We start from the raw sequence: 21,566 nt of genomic DNA on the forward strand, positions 1-21,566 counted from the left end.
CTTGGCTCTTTCCACAGTTTGGCTATTGTGGACGTTGCTGCTATAAACACCGGGGTGCACATGCCCCTTTGGATCCCTACATTTGTATCTTTGGGGTAAATACCCAGTAGTTCAATTACTAGATCATAGGATAGCTCTATTTTCAACTGTTTGAGGAACCTCCATACTGTTTTCCAGAGTGGTTGCACCAGCTTGCATTCCCACCAACAGTGTAGGAGTGTTCCCCTTTCTCTGCATCCCTGCCAACATCTGTCATTTCCTGACTTGTTAATTTAAGCCATTCTGAAGTCCATGTTTCTTATCCCATGCTTAACCTCCCATCCTTGCTGAGGTGGCCATCTTCTTGTGAACCCACTGAGTAATGACAGGAGTGGTTGGGGAAAGAGGCTGATGGACACCCACAAAATGGGTCATCTTATCCAGCTGATTAAAATTCTGTACATAGGTTGCCTTCTGAAGAGCATTTACATGGGATGCAAATATATTTATACTCTGTTCCCACTCAAAGGGCTCTATCCACGTACTTCTTCAGACCTCCTTGTCACCAATCTTCCAGTCATATCTTTCCAAGTTTGGCTGACCATACAGCCAAACCATTAACCATATCTCAGGAATCAGTGGACATCCATATCTCTGGCTACCTCCACTTTCAGGAAAAGCAAACAACCTGGTGCACTGTTGCACATTCTGCTCCCCAGAGGCTTCTCTTCCCTGTTTTGCAGGGTCATCTTGGAATGGGGCCATAGTGCTGTCCACATTCAGGTGCTACCATAGATCATGCAAAACCATCTGGAAACCAAACCAGAATTTTTTTTTTCCTTAGCAAACTGGTCAGAGAATTCTTCATGAGGCCACAAGTGATAACCAGGGGAAAAACTGTTGTAGAAGCAGGGCCATGGTCATCTGGACCACTTCCTTATGCAACTTACTTGCATCTCCAGAATCTTCTTGAGCCCAATCTTGTATATATGAAGGGCTGCTGGGCATGCCCGACTTAATGGATGACTTTATGAGTCACACACCACCAGGTCATTAAGCACAGCTTAGGTCTCATGGTAACGTGGTGGTCCACTGTCAAGCATTCAGTGTACACTAAGGCCACATGATAAGTAAGAAGCTGCTTTAAAAAAAAAAAAGCATAGTTTTATATATAGAATTTTATCTGGCTTTGCTCCAAAATCCTGAGAGTCTGTACTGCAGCTCTTGTTTAAGAGGCTTCCAGGTGCTCCAGACAGTAACGCTATCTTCCTCCTGACACGTCATACACTGCTGAGTCTGCTGGGTCATGGGGCCCAAGTGGCAGACCAGCATATACCACAGCCTGAACCTGCTACAAAACCTTCTATTGTTTGGAGACCCACTCAAAATTGGCAGCTTTTTGGGTCATTTAGTCAATGGGTCAGAGTAGTGGACAAAAATGAGGTATATATCGCTTCCAAATTCCAAAGGGGTCTGCCAGGTCTTCTACCCTTTATTGGTGGTAACATGGGGCCAGATGTCACAACTTGTTCTTCACATGGAAAAGATATCTTGATGTGCCCCAGACCTTTGAATCCCTAGAAGTGTCTCCAAGATGGCAGGCCTCTACATTTTTGTGGGCCTTCTTTCCCCGCTCCTGGCCCATATGTCTCTTAATAACGTGCATAAAGATGTTAATACTTCCCGCTCAGCAATCAGCATAATATCATTAAAGTATTAGACTAGCATGATGTGCTATGGAATGGAAGGGTAATCAAGATTTTTGCAACCAGATTATGACAGAGAGGTAGAGAGATCTTTCAGCTAAAACAGTGAAGGCATATTGTTGGCTCTGCCTGCTGAAAACAGACTGTGCTTGATAATCTTTACAAAAGATCAGCAAACTGTGGCCCAAAATAAAAATCTGGTCCACCACCTGTTTTTATAAATAAAGTTTTACTGGAACACAACCCTTTTCATTCATTTACAAATTATCTATAGATGCTTTTGCACTACAATGCAGATTTGAGTTGTTGTGACAGAGATCTATGGCCCACGAATCCTAAAATATTTACCATCTGGCCATTTACAGAAAAGTTGCTGATCTCTGATAATGAGGAAAATACATTTGCCTTAGTAATAGCTATGAGCCAGGTGCAAGAGGATATGTTGATTTGCTTCAGCAATGAAAGCACATCTGGAACAACGGCTGCAGAGTTACCACCTAATTGGGTTTACAAAAATCCACTGTGGTTATACAAGTTTCATTTGTTTTCTGTAAGGTAAATAAGCAAGCTGAATGGAGATGTGGTAGGATTCACCATGACTGCATCCTGTCAATCCTTAATAGTGGCACAAATCTCGGGAGTCTTTCCATTAATATGACATTGCTTTACTGTTTTCATAAACAGAGGACATTCTAGGAGCTTCCACTTGGTCTTTTCTGCCATACTAGCATTCACTCTATGAATCAGGGAATCAGTGTGGATTCTGCCAGTTGCTGAGTGTGTCTACTCCAGTTACGCATTATAAAACTGGGCAAACACCCACAGGCTAGATTCAGGTACCCACCGGGACCACTATGAAAAGAACCTGAGCCAAAACTCCATTGATCACCTGACAGCAATTTTTTTAAGGCCCTACTCTGGCTGTTGGGTTACAGTGACATTCTGGGTCTCTAAGAATTCAGTTCAGAGCCAGTATCTAGGAATCCCTTAAAAAGTCTGACTTTTTCTCTTTCCCCAGCACAGAGTCATCCTGGTAAATAACAACACACCCTTTGGAGGAAGGCTAAAAGGAAGACCGACACTATAAATATTTGGCAGTATGGCATGGTCCTTTCTCAAGAGTACCTGGCTTCCCCTTTATTCAAGTGACTCCAGTCTGTGAGATGACTCAAGTCTGGGAAATGACTGAGTAATTGAGGCTGTCTACTTTGGTGATTCAAGTTGGACTTCTGTTCATTAGATCAAGTAAGACATTAGTGGTGACAACCCATCTGCTTTAACTGTAGGGACACTATGATTAACTAGCTAATGCCAAAGATCTCTGCAGGTTAGGCTACTCTAATTACTGCTTTGCCTCTGTTGCCCATTATGGTAACTAAATCTACCTTGACTTTGGTAATTAAATGCTGCCACTTGGCCCCTGCCATCCTATGATCCCATCATCTCCATCCCCATTTAAGGATCCCAGTTCAATGGTAGCAGTTCCCAACTGCAATTACTTGCCTAGAGAAGGGCCACCACAGAACTCTTCAAGGATGCTGGGGCTCCCCTGGTGACTCTATTTCTCACTGCTTTGGTAAAGAGCATATCCCGTGCATCCTCCTGAATATAGTGGGAGGCTGGGTGAGCAGGTCTTATATGATTAATCACTAATATTCCAATTTCCTTAAACCATACAATTTCCTGAATAGCTTCCTCTATAATATATGAAAGAAGTTTGGCATTTCTACTTCATGTAATGAGAGGTGCCTTTGGGTCCAGGTTTTGGGTCAACCAATCAAACAAACCCTTAAATCTATTCCATGCTCACTCAACACACTGAATCTGGAATCTCTGATTAGTGAGCCAATATTTGGCCCAATCCAACTTTATATTCCTTCCATCTTGATCGTGCAGCCTTAAGATCTATTGCCAAACATAAGTGTGGAATAAGTTTCCTTATAAATGGTCAAAATCATGCTGTGGGACACATTACCTTTAAGAAAGCAATACTAAAACTAATAGCTGACTTCTCAAAAAAAAAAAAAAATGAAAGCCAGCAAAATGGAATAACATCTTTAGGGTACTGAAAGAAAAATACATACCAACCCAAAATTCCAGTGAAATATTATTCAACATTGAAAGTGCAATAAGTGAATAAAGAGATAAAGATAAAATAATACATAAAGGTAACAATATCTTTCAAAATAAAGGTGAAATAAGGATGTTTTCAGGCAAAAAAACCCCCAAAACCCTAAAACCAAAAAAACAAAACTCAAGAGGCACCTGTGTGGCTCAGTTAAGTGTCTGACTTTGGCTCAGGTCATGATCCCAGGGTCCTGGGATTGAGCCCCGTGTGGAGCTCCCTGCTCAGCGGGGAGTCTGCTTCTCCCTCTCCCTCTCCCTTTGCCCCTCCTCCCACTTGGGCTCTCTCTGTCTCTCAAATAAATAAAATAAAGATCTTTTAAAAAAAAAAAACAACTCCAGGGAGTTCTTTAGGGCAGAAAGAAAATAACCTAGAAAGAAATTAGGAATTGAAGGGAGGAATGAAGAACAGAGAAAGTAGATATGTAATAAATATAAATGGATGCTTGCTGCTCATAATAATAATAGTAATGTCTTGTGGGGTTTATATAAAGCGTCTGATAACAATCCAAAGAGCAAAAGGCAATTAGTGAAATTAAGATATTTTAAGGTCCTAGCATTATCAGAGAAGTGATAAAGGTAATAATTTGTATTAAAATATGTCAAGGATGGGCGCCTGGGTGGCTCAGATGGTTAAGCGTCTGCTTTCGGCTCAGGTCACGATCCCAGAGTCCTGGGATTGAGTCCCACATTGGGCTCCCTGCTCCTTGGGAGCCTGCTTCTCCCTCTGCCTCTCTCTTTCTCTCTCATGAATATATAAATAAAATCTTAAAAAAAATAAATAAAAAATAAAAAAATAAAATATGTCAAGGATATATGTTATACTCTCTAAGCTAACTGTTAAAAAGAAAATGTATAGTTATCAATTTTTAATAAATATATAATAATATATATAAAATATAACAATATTAAATAATAATGAATTCACAAATAGAAAAAAATGGAAATAAAAAAATCTTGATTAATCCAAGGAAGGTAAGATATGAATGAAAAGGAAACAAAAAACATAAAATAGAAAACAAATAATTAGATGGTAAACAAAAATCCAAATATATCAGCAATTACATTAAAAGGATTAAATATTCCAAAAAGAGAACTGAGACTGTCAGACTGGGCAGAAAAACAAACAAACAAACAAAAAACCCATGTGTTGTTAACAGACATGTCTTATTTTTTAAGCACATAAAGTTGAAAAGTAAAAAGATGAAAAAATGTACTGTGCAAGCAGCAACCAGCTATACTACAGGAGACACAGTAGAATTTAAGGCAAGAAGCATTATTCTTGTAACAGGGACATGCATAAAGATAAAGGAGTCAATCCATCAGTAAGTTACCAAAAGTCAAAATCTGAATATACACATAACATAGCTTCAAAATAAAACAAAAATTGGCATAATTAACAGTAAGGAAAAAAAAGCCATAATCATAGCAGATGACTTCATCACATCTCTCAAAAGCTGACAGAACAAGCCAATCATCACTAGGGGTATAGAAGATCAGAACCACGAACTTGACTTTTAGAACACTGCACCCAAAGATGACAGAATACATATTACATCATTCCACAAATATGAAGTTCAAAATGAGGCAAAACTAATGTATGGCGGTAGAAGTCAGAACAGCAAGAGCCCATGGCAAGGGTTGGGGACTGGGAATGGGCACTGAGAGCCTCCTTCAGAATGCTCTTTCTTGATGTGAGTGTCCATTGTCCCCGCCATTCACTTTGTGGTAATTCACTATGCTTTACACATATGAGTTTTCTGTGTTTATTATACTTCTATTAACATTTTTACATGAAGAAAGGGGGAAACCTTTGGGTTTCATAGCATTGAGAATTACTACTTTCCATGATCCGGCTCCTGGCCACCTCCCCAACTGCATATGCATTGAACCGCTTTCCTCAATCAACTACCTACTCCAGCCACGCTGCCTTCCTCACATATGCCAACATCTTTCCCATCAGAAGGTATGTGCACTCGCTGTTGTCTCTGCCAGAAATGTTCTCTTTCCTCGGCGCAAAGCTAATTTCCTTGCTGTATTATGTGGCACCTCCTCAGAGAGGACTTCTTTGGCCACTTGATTTAAAATAAGACTTCCCCAAATCATCTTCTCTCCCCTTACTGTAGTTTACACTCTTTATATAGTGGGCCTTTGGTCTTTCCCTAGGATGTAACGTGCGTGTGTGTGTGTGTGTGTGTGTGTGTTGCTCAATAAAGATTTGATTACAGAATGAATATTGAGTCTTTGGAATTTCCTTAGGCTTCCTCTGTGCCTTGGTACATAATCAAATTTTCTGAATGTTCCATCTGTGCTTGAAAATGTGGTATCTTTGATTGGTATAAATTTCTACATAACTTTTAGTTCAAGCTTGTTAATCTTGTTAATCATGTAATTCAAATACCCTGTATCTTTTCTTATTTTCAGAGCTTGATGTATCTGTGCACGTTAGGGGTGAATTAAAACCTCCAAGGACTTGGGGTGCCTGGGTGGCTCAGTCAGTTAAGCAGCTGCCTTCGGCTCAGGTCATGATCCCAGGGTCCTGGGATCGAGCCCCATGTCGGACTCCCTGCTCAGCGAGGAGCCTGCTTCTCCCTCTCCCTCTGCCCCTGCTGCCCCCCCACCTGTCCTCCCTGTCAAATAAATAAAATCTTAAAAAAAACCCCTCTAAGTACAATAGATTATCACTTTATCTCTGTAGTTCTGTCAGCTATTGCTTTCTATATTTTGTGTCTATACCATATATTTTGTCTATATCAAGTATATTCACGAACATAAAAATTATGTCTTCTTGATCCACTATTATTTTACCAATATGTTATATCTGTTTTTACCTCTTGTGGTGTTTTTCATCTTCAATTCTATTTCGTCTATAGTTGTTACCTGGTTTTTCTTTGTTTCATATTTCTAAGGTACATCTTTTTCTATTCTTTATTAGAGCCTATCTTTACCCTTTTGTTTTAAACATGCCTCTTCTAGAAAATATGGTACTAGGTATTTTTAAAAATCCAATCTATGCATCTCTGGCTTTTAATTGGTGAGTTTAGTCCATTTCTCTTTATTGTAATTAATACAAAAACCTATTTTGTTTTCTATTTTTCATGCTTTGATATATTTTTTTACCATATTCCATTGGATTGAGCAAAATTTTTTGCACTGAACTTGAAAGTTATACTTTGTATTTTTATTTTTCTAGTGGCTATTCAGAATTAAACACTACATTTCCCAACCACCAGGTGTGGTTATGTAAGTTCTGGCTGATGAAATGTTAGCAGAAGTGTGGAACTTTCAGAAAGAATTTGTTAAAAGGGAAGAGGTAGACCCTTTTCCCCTTGCTTTCCTCCTGCTACTTTTCCCAAAATTGGAAACTGGACGTGTAGCACCTGTGTGGGGCCATGAAGTGATTTTGAGTGTGGCAGTGATAGATGGTATACAGAAAGTTAAGAGTGTATCTCCATGATAATGTCCTAATACTAGTCCCGGCTACTGACGAGGCAAAATTCTTTTACCTGACTTTAAGTCACTGTTATTTGGGATTTTTTTTTTTTTTTTTTTTTTTTTTTGTCACGTGCAGCTGCTGGAGCTAATATAGCATCACTCAATTCCAGGAATTATTTATTTTATTGTAATTAATCTATTAGCCTATGAGATGAATGTGTATCTCCCTTTATGCACCCAATTAATTTGTGGCACTTGGCCTTTCCGTCTGGACTTCTTCCACTCTAATTCCCACACACAGTGGGTTTCCTCAAAAGTAGAGCCTGAGATGAAGACTTGACTGTAAATAGTTTACTTCAGATCCTGGGAAGTGAGGGTGTAGGGAGAATAAGAACGAAGGAAGAAAGGCATAAGAGGGCTACTGAGGTCACTACTGTGGTCAGTAGGTACTCGATCCTACTGGGAACTCCCAAAAAGTGCTCAGAACACTTCCTAGAATTGTTTCCCACCACAGAGACGGGACACTGGAGTATTTACCCACTAGATTCCAAACCCTGTTGGCTAAGAGTTGTCCTCATGGGTTCTAACTCCACCATGCTTTTGGAAGGAGCAGGCTCCCCATACAGAATTTTCAGGGACAGAAATTCTAACGAGAGTAGCATGAGACTGAGATGAGATGCTGTCACCATGAAGTGAGTCTGAACTTGCACAGAACTGCCCACCACAGCTGCAACCGCAATCAGAAACGGGCAAAGGGAATGCGGCAGCAGACACCAGTGGTTATCCGCTACACTGGCCAAGGAGTTTTCACAGTTGCTATGTAAGTTTCTGAAATCTATCGGCTTCCTCCTTGTTTCTACGGCAGCTGTAGAGCTGAGTTCCGGAAATGAAGTGTGTAGCCTATGCAAATTCACCATTTTATCTTGAACCAAACTCCCAATTTTAGAAACTCACTTCTCCCTGAGCTTTTTCACAATATGTTTTCCTATCTCTTTGCTTTTTTCCAGTGAATTCCTCCTCCCTATTCTGGCCCTTAAATGCAAGCCATCCTCATGTTTATATTCATTCTTTTTTCTTTCACTACACTATCTCCCTGAACTATCTCCCTCATTGCTGTATTTCATTTACCACCTATAAGAGATAACTTTTCCAATCTTTATTTCTAGCCCAGATCTCTCTCCTGATTTCTAATTCAAATTTGTCACCCCATAGTAGACATGGTCACACAGATTCATCATACAGGTAAGCAAATCTAACATATTAAAAAAAAGATCTTATCTTTCCACATCTCAATTAAAAGCAATCTCAGTCTTCACCTAACCTCATGCAAGCTAGAAACTCCATAACATTTTTGCTTTCTTCTTCTTTTCTCAAATTTAATCATTTACAAAAGTTGGGTTGCTTTTACCACATCTTTCAAGACTACTCTCTCCTTTCTATTCCCATAGTAATTAACCTTTATAATCTTGTCTGAGTTTTTTAAAAAGTACCAAAAATGGTTTCTTGCCTCTAGTTTCTCCCCTTGCCAAATAAAAGGCATAGTGTTTATACCAGTATATAGTTTAATCAATAAGTTTTACATGGTTTGTTATGAAAGCCCCTATCCTTCCTCCAAAACTCCCAATTTCCTGCTCCATAGAAGAATCTCTCTCAACACCTTGAGCAGACTCTTATTTACTTCCTTTCTTTAAATAATATGCCCATAATTTCACTTCATGATATTTCTGTTTTAACCAGTATCTAATGTTTCCTCATGACAGATGATAAGGATTTAGCTTATCTCTCTCTCTCTCTCACACACACACACATACACACACACACACACACACACACACACCCCGCCCCCACTTCCACCACATATCCATCCTTTCATCTTCCCAATATAGCAGCAGTAACATAATTTTAATTAGATCAGTGTTTACATTATTACAGTTATATAGACATATCTGTAGTCGAGACATGTATGTATTATGATTACTTGTTCCTACAGAATATTTTTTTAAAGGTCATTTATTTATTTTTTTTAAAGATTTTATTTATTTATTTGAGAGAGAGAGAATGAGAGATAGAGAGCACGAGAGGGAAGAGGGTCAGAGGGAGAAGCAGACTCCCCGCTGAGCAGGGAGCCCGATGTGGGACTGGAGCCCGATGTGGGACTGGAGCCCGATGTGGGACTCGATCCCGGGACTCCAGGATCATGACCTGAGCCGAAGGCAGTTGCTTAACCAACTGAGCCACCAGGCGCCCCCCTACAGAATATTTTATTTTCCTTAGTGTTCATAATGATCTCATTTTTTTCTTTGCTTAGTTTTCTTTATATTTATCACTAGTTAAACCTCAGACTCTCCTATCTTGTAAATCTCCTCAAACACATAGATAATCCATCTGTAAGTTTTATCTTCTTGAGGACATCTCTTCTGACCTATTCCAGTCTGGACTGGTTGGTTGGCTGTCCCAACTTGATGCATAGTTATCCTGGAATTCTGCTTCACCAACACCCTAGGAATTTCCTTCACCTCCTTCTGATGATGCGCCCTCTGATTCCTTTATCCCTTTTGCCTTTGGTTTACTCCCTGAGGTTTCATGGAGCATGTCTTCTGATAGCTTCTTGAGAATGCAAGGTAGGGGAAATTTTCAATACCCTGCACAACTGAAATGATTTATTTTATCCTCATACTTGACAATTTCTTAGTATAGAATTTTAGATTGAAATTATTTTCAGAATTGTAAAGGCATTGCCCCAGTGCCTTCTTAGTTCCCATGCTGTTGTAATTCTTAATTCTCTGCATGGACTTTTCTTTTTTTCTCTTATTGGAAACTGTGTAGGATCTTCTCTAAACTCAGTGTTGTGAGTTTCACAGTAACATCCACTAGAGTGAGTCTATTTTCATTCATAGTTCTGGCATTTAATTGAAAATTCATGTCTTTGAGATCTGTAACATTATATTGAATTTTTAGTTCAATGATTTCCTCCCTCTGTTCGCTCTAATGTTCAGATGTTGGATCCTGGATCAGCACTCTAATTTTTGTAAAACTTTCCCATTTTTCATCCCTATATCATTTTTGTCCTAGTCTCAGAGAAAATATTTCAAATTTATTTTCTATCCTTTTTATGTTGTTTTTCATTTCTGTTATATTCTTGATTTCTAAGATTTCCTTTTTGTACCCTAAATGCTTTTTAAAATAGCATACCATTCTTGTTTTAAAAGATGCTATATCTTTTATCTGAGAATATTAATGATTTTTTTTTTCTTCTCCACCTCTTCCTATCGAGTGCAATTAATTGTTCCTTTCAAATTTCTTTTTTGTCCTGACTTTTCTTTTGGTCTCTATCATTAACTTTTTTCAAATTGTTGATGACCCAGACTCTCTGATCCCATTTAAGAGAGGTGCATGAAAAAACTCAGTGGATGCTCCAAGCATGTGTACAAGCTTGTCAACTACAGGCTGCACTGTAGGGTTGTCTGGTTTCCCCCTTCAGTATGTTTAGGTCTTTTCTCTTAGACTAATCAGATTCTCCAGAGAGGATCCTACCTATTTTCGGGGTGGGGGGTGGAGGGAGGGTGGTGGTCAGCCTGATGCTTTCATTCTGGGGGCCAACAAGAGGATGAGGGTTGGGGATGTGTTCAATATACACAATATCTACCTTCACTTCGATGTGATTTGAAGGTTGGGATTCAGAGCCAATGGCCAAGAAAGAATTCTTGAGATGTCTTCAGTGCAAAAAGGTGGTTTTATTAAAGCACAGGGACAGGGCCTGTGGGCAGAAAAGAGCTACACTGGGGTTGTGAGGTGGGGGAAGTAAACACAAAGGGAGGTTTCCAAAAGGACTTTCATATACTAAAGGAGACTCACAGGATCCTGGAGGTCTAGCTATTGTTGGGAAAAGGTCATTTATTACTGTTTAGTAAAACCCTCAGTCATGAGACCCTTCGGATGTGTATCAGTGGGCCACATGCTTGGAGGATGATGGCTGTAACTTGGGGGTAGAGATAAAGGAAGTCTCCAAAGGAACTTTTGTATTTAAAAGAAGACTTACAGGATCCTCCAGGTCAGGCTAAGGTTGCCTTTTGCCCCTTAGCAAAGTGTCAACATCGAGGCAGTTGAGCTCCCAGAGAAAGGTCACTCTACTGGTTTCAAGGACTTGCCAATGCGCTGTAGGCAGTAAGGAAATTTAATTTTTTTCTTTTGCCTTTGATTCCCACATCAACTCTATCCTCTTCTTCCCTCCTGACAATATGAAGCCTCTGATCTTTCCTGGAATTAGTCTCTAATCTGAAACCAGGGTGGAGAAGGGGAAGTCAGCCAGTCTTGTACCATGGGGATGATCTATCTACTTCTAAACAAGCTTTCACTCCATCCTGCTATTTTTCAGTCCCACTTCTACCTCTATTTCCAGAGGTACTTATTTTTTTTTTTAAAGATTTTATTTATTCATTTGAGACACAAAAATACAGAGAGAGAGAGAGAGAGCGTGCATGAGCAGGGAGAGAGGCAGAGGGAGAGAGAGAAGCAGGCTCCCTGCTGAGCCAGAAGCCTGATGCGGGACTCGATCCCAGAACCCTGGGATCATAACCTGAGCCGAAGGCAGACGCTTAACCATCTGAGCCACCCAGGCGCCCCTCCAGAGGTACTTATTGCTACTGACTTCAAAGTCATTGAGAAGGTTCTGTAAATGTATTAATATATCACTTTGGATCTTAGTTTTCTTAATTGTTGCCTTAGGATTCAGCTTTCCTAAGGCACCATATCAGTTATTCTCTTTACCGCTACTTTCCAATTCTCAAAATGTTGTTGCCATTTCCTTTCTTAATTTGTTTGTCCTTTTGGGCTTATACTCTGAGAAATCCCTTTACTGTAACTGTAGTAGCATTTAGGGAGGAAATGTTGCTAAATTCAATCTTACCTATTTAACCAGAAGTCTGCCAAACTTTGGAAGTAGGTATCATCTAACTCTCGGTCCTCATCCAAACTGAGTTTCAGTTTTATGGATTTTTCTGTGACCTTGCTGATTAAACTTCATTCAGTAAAGGATTTAGCAAACTCATTCACTCTGAAGTGTAATGAATGACAGAATTTGATGTATTCTCTCTCCCAAGGGTATTTTAATTCTTAGTGGGGACTAAATTTCTTATTTCACTTAAGTCAAAGGAATAAAGAAATAAAGTGCTAATTGAGGAATTTCAGCTTCTCGTATCTAAGTGGCTTGGAGGCCAGGGAAGCCTGTATTATGCTTTCTCAAATCATGCTTTGTTGTGGGAGGTCCAACCCTGCCCATGTGCCACTACAAACTTTCTAGGATGAGAAGAGTATCTGCTCAATTATAATTCTAGCCCAACTTGTATGTCTTGGAACCTAGATATCAGGGAGATGAATCATCTTCCTAAATATTGATATTAATCTCAAACAAAACATTTTTTATGATGTTCATAATAAGTATACAAAGATGGGCATCATCAAATGCAAACAACTCTCAATAAGCCTGTGTTAAACAGACCCTCTTATACAATTAGTGGTTGTAAGGCATTATGAAAATACAAAATACCACATAAATGTATTTATTAGGTCAGGCAAATAATTATGGTTAATAATATGACTAACCACCTCAAGCTGTGTGCATGATAAAAAATATGTCCTCTTGGTTGAAGCAGACACAATTAATCAGAATTTGGTAGGGAGCACATTTCAATTTTTAAGCAAACAACAGAAGGTGCCTCCGGCATTCTGGAGACTAGTACACAGAAAATTAAAAGTCACATTTATTTACCTGCATTGCAAGGATATAAGCAACAGAAACAGAGGAGAAAAGAAGACAAAATTACACACAGTTCCCAGTTTATAACAGTCTGACTTAACGATTTTTTTGACTTTATGCTGGTGTGAGAGCGACAGGCATTGAGTAGACACCGTCCTTGGAACTGGATCTGTTCCCAGGCTAGTGATATGCCGAAGGGTGCTCTCGCGATGCTGGGCGCCAGTACCTTCCACGGCTCCCCATGGGCCGCTAGGGTAAACAACTGATGCACTTAAACTCATTGTCACTTTCAGTAGTTTTCAATAAAGTACATGAGGTATTCAGCACCACTATATAACAGGCTTTGTGTTAGATGATTCTGACCATCTGTACGTTAATGTAAGTATTTGTCCTGAGCACATTTAGGTAGACAGGTAGACTAAGCTATGATGTTCTGTAGGTTAAGTGTATTAAATGCATTTTGACTTAAGATATTTTCAACTTATGGTGGAGTTATGGGGACATACCCCCACTGAAGGTCAGGGGAGATCAATAGTTAAAGTGTCCTCCTTGGGGCTCCTGGGTGGCTCAGTCGGTTGAGCATCAGGTCCTGAACCCAGGGTCCTGGGATGGAGCCCTGCACGGGGCTCTCTGCTCAGCAGGGAGTCTGCTTCTCCCTCTCCTTTCACCCCTGCTCCTGCTCTCTCTCTAATAAATAAATAAATACAATCTTTAAAAAAAAGTGTCCTCCTTAAACCTTGATTTCTGGCTCTATCATTTTGTTAAATACTACTATCACTACTACTAATAATGGTAATAACAAATGCCAATGTACTGCTTACTATGGACTGGACATGGTTAAAGTATTTTACATATGTTAATACATTTCCACACAATCTCTCACTGGTAGGTGCTATTATCCCCAATTTCACAGATGAAAAAAACTAAAGCACAAAGAGATTAAAAAACTTGCCACGGTGAGTGGCAGAGGGATTTAAATTCAAGACTACCCACCTCCAGAGCCTAGCTCTTAACACCACTCCACATCGCTGCTACTTTTCTGCTTTTTTTCTGTTCAACAAACTCAATCACAAATCCGTATTTTCATCACCAGTTATGCAAAACTTACTCCATGCTCACCTTATCAAGAACAGTCCTTTTGATAAAATACCAATACTAGCAAAAACAAACACAAAGTTCGCCAGGATACGAACATTTTTCATAACTTGTATCAACCCAACCTAAAATTTACTACCGCACTGTGCTTCTTCAAAGCTTGGTGAATATACTGTTGCATAGTGGTTTTTTTTTTTTTTTAAGATTTTATTTATTTATTCATTCATGAGAGACAGAGAGAGAAGCAGAGGGAGAAGCAGTGTCCCAAGGAGCAGGGAGCCCGTTGCGGGACTCGATCCCAGGAGCCTGGGATCATGACCTGAGCCGAAGGCAGACGCTCAACCATCTGAGCCACCCAGGGGCCCTGCATAGTGTTTTTAAGGAGCCTCCACCCATGGGCTTACAATGTAGCCTCACTCATCTGTCCTATGCATTTAGCAGAATCCCTCCAGATTCTTTCCCTCACTGTTTTCCAGTATCATCTGATAAACAGAATAGAAAATACAATACTGAATGCCGTGCACCTATCAAACAAGTTACAAACTATTGACTGAACCATCTTACCATTTGTCCATTTGGGGCTTCCTGTTTTAATGGTGAATAATTAACAATTAATAATATATTTTCCAGTTAGCAAAACCATCTCACCAACATTAATTGATTTGTTCTAATTCTTAGCATTTAAATGCACGGACCAATTTTGCCTTAGGAATACTGTACTGTTTCTTACGAGTCTCCCAAATCTGCCCTTAAAAGACGAATCTCGTAATATTATGTACAGATATGGCTACGTTTCCCTACAAAATCGGCCTGTTAACTGCCCCCGCAGAAACAAAACTGAGAGGCTGGATGAATTTTTCAAACGTGAGGACTACAGTGCGCCAGGCGCGCGGGAGCAGGGAGAGGGCGGCGGCCGCACCCGTCGGGTTCCCGCCCCCCGCCCCCCGCCCGCTGCGGCCTCTCCGCGCCGCTTTTTCCGCCCCCGCGGCGTCCAGCTGCCCCGCCGCTGGGCAGGCCCGGTCGGGGCCTCCCCGGGCCGCGGCGGCGCCCCCTGCAGGCCGCGGCGGGCAGAGCGGGCGGAAGGAACCCGAGCCGGGCTGCCACCGTGTCCGAGCCGGAGCCGCAGCCCGCTGCCGGAGCGTCGCGGGGCCCCGAGTCTGAGCCGAACGCCCTCCTCGCCGCCCGCTGCGTCCCAGCGCCCGCCGGAGCCGCCGCGCCGCCCGCGCACCCCCGAAGCGGCCGGGCCCGAGCCCGCCTCGGCCCTCTGCTCGTCCTCCCCGCCCCGCACCGGCCTTCACTCTGGAGCCGCCCCGGCAGCCGCAGCAGGGGCGGCGGCGGCGGATCGAGGAGCTCTCCAGGTCGTCCCGGGAGAGGCTGCTGCAGTCCCGTGACAAGATGTTCTCCAAGTTCACCTCCATCCTGCAGCACGCCGTGGAGGCGGTAAGGCCGCGGGCAGCGGGCTCACGACAGACCGGGGATGGCGGCGGCCTACGCTTCCTGCGGCTTCGGCCCGGGCCTCGGTGGCCCGGTTCCCGCGGGGGGGCGAGGCCGGGGCGGGCGCTTCGGGGCGCGGCGGGGCCGTCGGGGCGCCGGGGCCTCGGGCCTGGCTCGGAGCAGGCCCCCTCCTCGCCGTCCTGCCCCGGGCCGGCGCGGGTCTCTGTGCGTCCGCGGGAGGGTGGGCGGGGGTGCCCCGGCGGGACAGGAGCCCCGGGCCGGCGCGGCGTTCGCCTGACTCCTGGATGGGGACGGGGGGTCGGGAGTACCTGGCGGGGCCGCAGGGCGCACCCCCGGACTCCCGGACCGCTAAGCTGCTCCGGATAAAAGGTGGTCAGCGTGGAGCAGGACAAAAGAAACGGCCAGACGTGGCTGGGGCTTGGGTTTGGCTTGGTGTTGTGCTGACTTTGGAAGGTGGGGTGGGCGGGAAGGTGTGCCCCGGTTGGGGGTGGGAGGAGGCAGCCCGCTAGACCCGGTTTCGTAATCCTGCTAGCTTTGCCTTCGCAGGCCTCACGGCCCGAACTCAGCTGCACTGTATTGATTGTTGTGAAATGGGAGTTTGGAGGGGTCTGGTCGAGTGTGGTCTACATTCTTCCAAGCCCTCGGCAGAGCAGCGAGACCATCTGTTTCCTTTCTTGTCTTCTCTTCCTGGACTCTCTCCTTTGAGGATTTTAGAGACCAGCACCGAGAGACGTTCAAAGGCCCGAACAGACTAACAGAAGAGAAGTAAAAGAGAATGCCTTGCTCTGTTTTCATAATAAGAGATCTAGTTTGCTTTACTTTGGTTGTTTCTCTTTACTCAGGGACAGTTGCCCAAATTGGAAAATGCATCTTGTGCAAGACACCAGTACCTTGCTAATTTAAAAAATGTCATTTTCTTTCTATGTTTAGACTGTGTGATATAGCACCTTGAAATCCACACAACTTAAAAAAAAAAAAAAGCCAGCTGCAATAGAACCATTTTTATGGTCAGATAAAAATAAAATGGATTTTTAAAATTAAGTTTGAAAACAAAACTTCAGTACAATTGTTATTTTAAGTGATATGTGGGAAATGCTTAAAAATCATTTAAGCTCTACCACAAGTTCTTGGGAAAACGTGTATCAAATCAAAGAGAGGGTTTTCATGAATGAAGAGCAGTACTACACATGGAGGTGACAGTTTTAGACTTTAGGACAATTTTTAATTTTCCCTTGTTATACACAATCTACAGCAACTTTGTTAAAAGAATTTAACCGAAATGTATAAAAACAGCGGCATTTACATTTTATATTATTCTTTAACTTAAAATCACTTAATTTTAACATTGAGTACAGGTTAATACTGAGATAATTGGGAATAAAAAATATATTACATTATTTACATCCTTTACCTATCAGGTTGATACTTACTGAAGTAAGTACTTAGAAAAAGAAAGATAGCTTTCCTACTCTCCCAGTAAAGACTCATTTTTATCCTGAGGCTTGTGTTTTCTGTCCTCATTGTCTTTTTATAACTGTATATGCTAGCATCTACCAAATTACCCATGTAAATTGTCTGACTCTGGCTCTGTCATATCCAGCTTCTTTGCTGAGGTGAGAAAAAATTAAGAGTGGATTATGTTCACTTGGTCCTAGTAACTGATCCATAGCATTTAGAAAACTAATGTTTTTATTTGATTAGAGTTAATGTTTTCAGCTGTGATACTTTGCAGTTTACCTTGATAGGTTAAATCAGAAAAAAATTGGCAAACTTTTTCCTTTTTACATTCTCTCTTGGGAATGAACTCATATATAATGATAAATAAGCCATTCTTGTGGTATTTGAAGAATGTTTTTGCCCAGCCCAAGACTGGTTTCCATTTTTTCAGTTCTGTTTGCCTTGCATTTTCTTCTGTAAACTGCTTTTATCATTCATCAGTTCATTTCATTAGCTTTTCTCTCTACTCCTTTTAATTTGTATGCCCAATTAGCATTTTCTGATACAGTATTGCAATTAACATAATTATCTGGATTTTTCAGAGGTGGGACTTTATCCTATGTGCAGGTGCTGACATGACCTGAAGTGTCACTGTTTTCAGCCACTTTGATATTATTACTTTATAGGTTTCTTTGTACAATTGTGGTTCAGCCTTCAAATCTTCAAAAGTTTTTTTTAGGGTTGACCAGATAAACATATTCATTTAAATGAGGTTTACATGTAGAGTTTTCCTTATTGTTTAATTAATAGTTTCTTCTTACTTCCTGTTAACTAGTAGAAGGAAAAAACATAAGATTTTCAAGATTAGTACTTGAAAATGTGTTATTGAGCTGACCGATTACATTTTGAGTTTAGAAGAGAAATTCATACCTTGATCAAAAACAAAAACTGTAACGTAACTCTTGCTTCCCTTTTCAGAAGTGAATCTTCCCTCAGAATAAAAAATGATTGGCCAGTAAGTTTGCAGTGAATCCATTTTGTTAGCCTGTTGCCACATGTCATAAGAGTGAAATGTTGTAGTTAGTTCCTAGGTTGGACTAGATCATGTTAGCACAGTTTCTCCAAAGTACAAGTAAAACACTTTCCATTTAGTACAATTAAATATTTGTTGAGGGCCTAGTCTGTCCTAGGTAATCTGCCAGGAGCTGGTTCTTTCTAAATTTCAGCCAGTTTCACCCTTTGAGGGCAGATTTATTCCAAGAGGATAAGGGAAGAAAGTTTTATCTACTTTAACGGGTTAATTCAGTGGATGTCCTCCTTCAGAATTTGAATCTTTTCTTTTCAAATTACAGTTAAGAGTTGATGATTGTTGGGACTGGCAATATTTTAAAAGCTCTTCTGCCCTGGGCATTAAAACCTCAAGTCAAACATACGTAGTGTCTTCTTAAGTGTATTCTTTTCTGATGGGATCTCAAACTTTTCATCCTTTAGTCATTCAGCTAATGTTTTATGAGCCTACCGCGAAAGTGTGGCACAGCACGGAGGAAACGGTATACCTGCGTCCTTGCTCACAATGCTTACAGTCTAATTTGGGAGACAAAACAAATACACAAGCTAAAAATTAAACAGTGCACAAGAGTGAGCCCTAGCCCCAGAGCCATCCAGAATAAGGTTTCAGTCCTGCAGCCGTCCCTCCCTTCTACACAGGAAAAGTTACTTAATCTTTGTACATTTCAGTTTCCTCATTGTAAAATGGAAATAATTATACCAATCTCTTAGGATTATTGTGAAAATTAAAATGAGATAATACATATGAAGTGCCTAGTGCAGTGCCTGGTACATAGTCAGTGCTTCATTAGTGTGAACCATTGTTATTAATTTTTGGATGATTGTTCAGCCAGTGAGTTCTGTGGGGGCAAGCAGTTAGGATTGAAGGGCTTGGGGGAGAAGGCCCCCTGGAGGAAGGGAGGCTTGAGCTGGACTTGGAAGAGGGTGGGGAGATAGGGGGGCCTTAGGGATGTTGGAAGGAAGAAGCACATTCGAAGATCAGGGTGTGGACTGTTCATGAGACACGTGAGAGAGTGAGCAGATGGGGCTTATGTGGCAGATGTCTGGCTCTCCTCTGAGTTACTGCTCTAGGTCCTTCTGTGTGGTAGGCCTTCTGGAGAAAGACGGTCTGGGTTTTTAGTTACAAGCAGTTTTTCCCCTTGGGTGAGGTAATTAACTGGCTTTCGCTCTTAATAGGAGTTTGGGGAAAATCGGAGTTTATTTTAAGATCATTTAAGACCATATAGGAATTGTAAACTTTGCAGCACTGTGCCTGGCACATAAGTACTCATTAAATGACAGCAACTGCTGTGCCATTGGATTAATCACTCAGTGACTGTCACCGAATGCTTACTCTGTGCCATCACCGAGTTGAAAACCAACCGGGAAGTCAGTGATGAAAGAGACGACATGATCCCAGCCCCTTGCTGAGTTTGTGATTGAGTGGAGGAGATCAGCAATGACAAATGTGGGATAAGGGCTAAGAGAGCGAGCAGGCTGGGAGAGGGTGCCACAGTTTGTGGAAAGGGCTGGATCCTCGGCAGGAAGTCTGGCAAGGCTTCTCAGAGAAAGCCATGCCCAAGGTAGGCACTCAGGTCCAGTTTTGGTTGAGAGTGTGATTGCATGAATTTTCAAAAATTTAATCTCTGTTTTGCAAAAAGTGAACTCAAGTGAGAATCCCCTCATGCTGATTCACTCACCTCTTCCTTTTTTTATTTTTACCCATCGCATGACTATTTCTTTTATGCAATGATAAAACAGGTAATTTGCATGTTAGAGTTAGTAATGAAAGACAATTTTAGTAGGAAGTTTTATATAAATAAGGAAACTTACTCATGTTTGAACAAAGATTGTTACTAAGTAGTTGTTAGCAATTCGGAACTGTCTCCCTGTCTACTTAAATAGATTTCTTACTTAAATCAAACTCCTGGAAGAGAGGTATTCACAGGTAAGCAACACCATCCTGCTTTGAGTTGGACTAGAAGAGCAAAGGTCCTAACACAAATCCTGTAGGACCTCTGATCTAGTGACTTAACTTGGAAATGGAGTTCAGTCCCACAGGTAAAATAATCTGGAGCAAGGATGCTGTAATTCCTTATAGACCAAGGAGATGCCCTCAGAAAAATTTAACAAATTGCAATATTTACACTTAAGAAATTAGGTAGTTTTTTTTGAAACGCCAAATTTCATTTGACTTTATCCCAATTGTTAATACATTTAACTATAGAAAGATGGTGTATAAAAAACCAGGTCCAAAAAAAGAGAATTTTGACATATTTTGAAGACGATCCTAAAAACAAGTAGCTGATTAAAACATTTTTTTAATCTGAAAGTTTTGGGAAGATTAATCTATCTTCCCAAGGTAATACTTTCTAATATTCTTTTTAATTTTTTTTCTCAATGTCTCCCAAATAATTTCTCTGCCATGTTCTTCTTGAAGGATAGTAATCCCAAAGGCTTTAACTACTTTTAAAGATCTTAAAGCCTTTTTAAAAATTTCCTAGCACTCTATTTGGAAATGAGGTGAATACTTAGATCTCTTAACCCAGTGTGATACAGAGCAGTGCACACAGGCAAGCACGAGAGCGAGCCTTAAAACATTGGCGATTGCCACGAAATGTTGAGGTCCACTTCTTCCCTAAGGACATTTCATCAGGATTAAAGGTCGTAATGTGTCTATGACCAGTGTTTATAATTTGTCCAATAGTTTTGAGATTGTTTTATTAGGATTCCAGACTTTGAGGTCTCTGCTTGAGGACACAAAAAATCAAAATGGAACACGTAGAAGACAGGAGTAACGTGATCCCTGAGGTCATCAGTTTAGATGAAGTATCTGGGAATGAAAGATGACTGTGCCAGGCTTTCGGTTGCCAGGATAGAAACCTGGTTGTTTTTAAGTAAGCTGGATCCACTGTGAACTTTCTGACCAGTATTTATGGGCAATAGTGGGACTGGGAGAGCATTCTCTCTCTCTCTCTCTCTCTCTCTCTCTCTCTGTTTAAGGAAAAGACAGTGTTGTGGAAGGTGCATTTAGGTCTTTTATCTGTTTAACACACATTTGAAGTACTTGGCAGGTTGGCTATGAGATGGCTGAAGGCATATAATTTTGGTCTTAAAATTTTTGAAGTAAATTTTGAACTTACTTTGAAGTGAAACATTTTTGGCTTTGTGGAATTTAAATTGGTAGTGTCTTGTTCACACAGGTATTTTGCTAAAAATATGCACTGCCTAATCCAGGCTTAAAAAGAAAAGGTTTACATCTGTATGTCACTGAAAGTAGGGAACAGTTTTAATCAGATTACATGATTGACTTTGGTATATGTTTTTGTAATGGTGACGTGTAACTGCATAGCAGCCTTTTACTGTTTTGCATTTCAAAGTCCTAGGTACAAAGATCCCTGGTTACTGATAATTTCATTTTACTGATAATTTAAATAGGATTTTGCATCTTTTCACTTAACACCATTACTTTTGAAACCATATGTAGTTAACCAGTTTCGGGGAGGAAAAAAAAGTCCCAGCCCTTGTAGTTT

General features: G+C 41.0%; 1 protein-coding gene across 2 annotated transcripts in view; it reads left to right on the forward strand.

Annotated features, from left to right (window-relative positions):
- The first annotated feature begins 15,295 nt into the window (after positions 1 to 15,295).
- FAM160B1 (family with sequence similarity 160 member B1) overlaps positions 15,296 to 21,566 on the forward strand; it is a 38,234-nt gene continuing 31,963 nt past the window's right edge. The window contains exon 1 of one of the 2 annotated variants that reach the window (XM_027596970.2): positions 15,296 to 15,534. In XM_027596970.2, coding sequence (XP_027452771.2) covers positions 15,490 to 15,534 — 45 coding nt within the window. In that variant the 5' untranslated portion in view covers positions 15,296 to 15,489. Of the gene's footprint in view, positions 15,535 to 15,661; positions 16,315 to 21,566 lie in introns of those variants that run through there. The other variant, XM_027596971.2, reaches the window with a different exon arrangement.

The sequence above is a fragment of the Zalophus californianus genome, chromosome 15, assembly GCF_009762305.2.
Source record: "Zalophus californianus isolate mZalCal1 chromosome 15, mZalCal1.pri.v2, whole genome shotgun sequence".
Classification (NCBI taxonomy): domain Eukaryota; kingdom Metazoa; phylum Chordata; class Mammalia; order Carnivora; family Otariidae; genus Zalophus; species Zalophus californianus.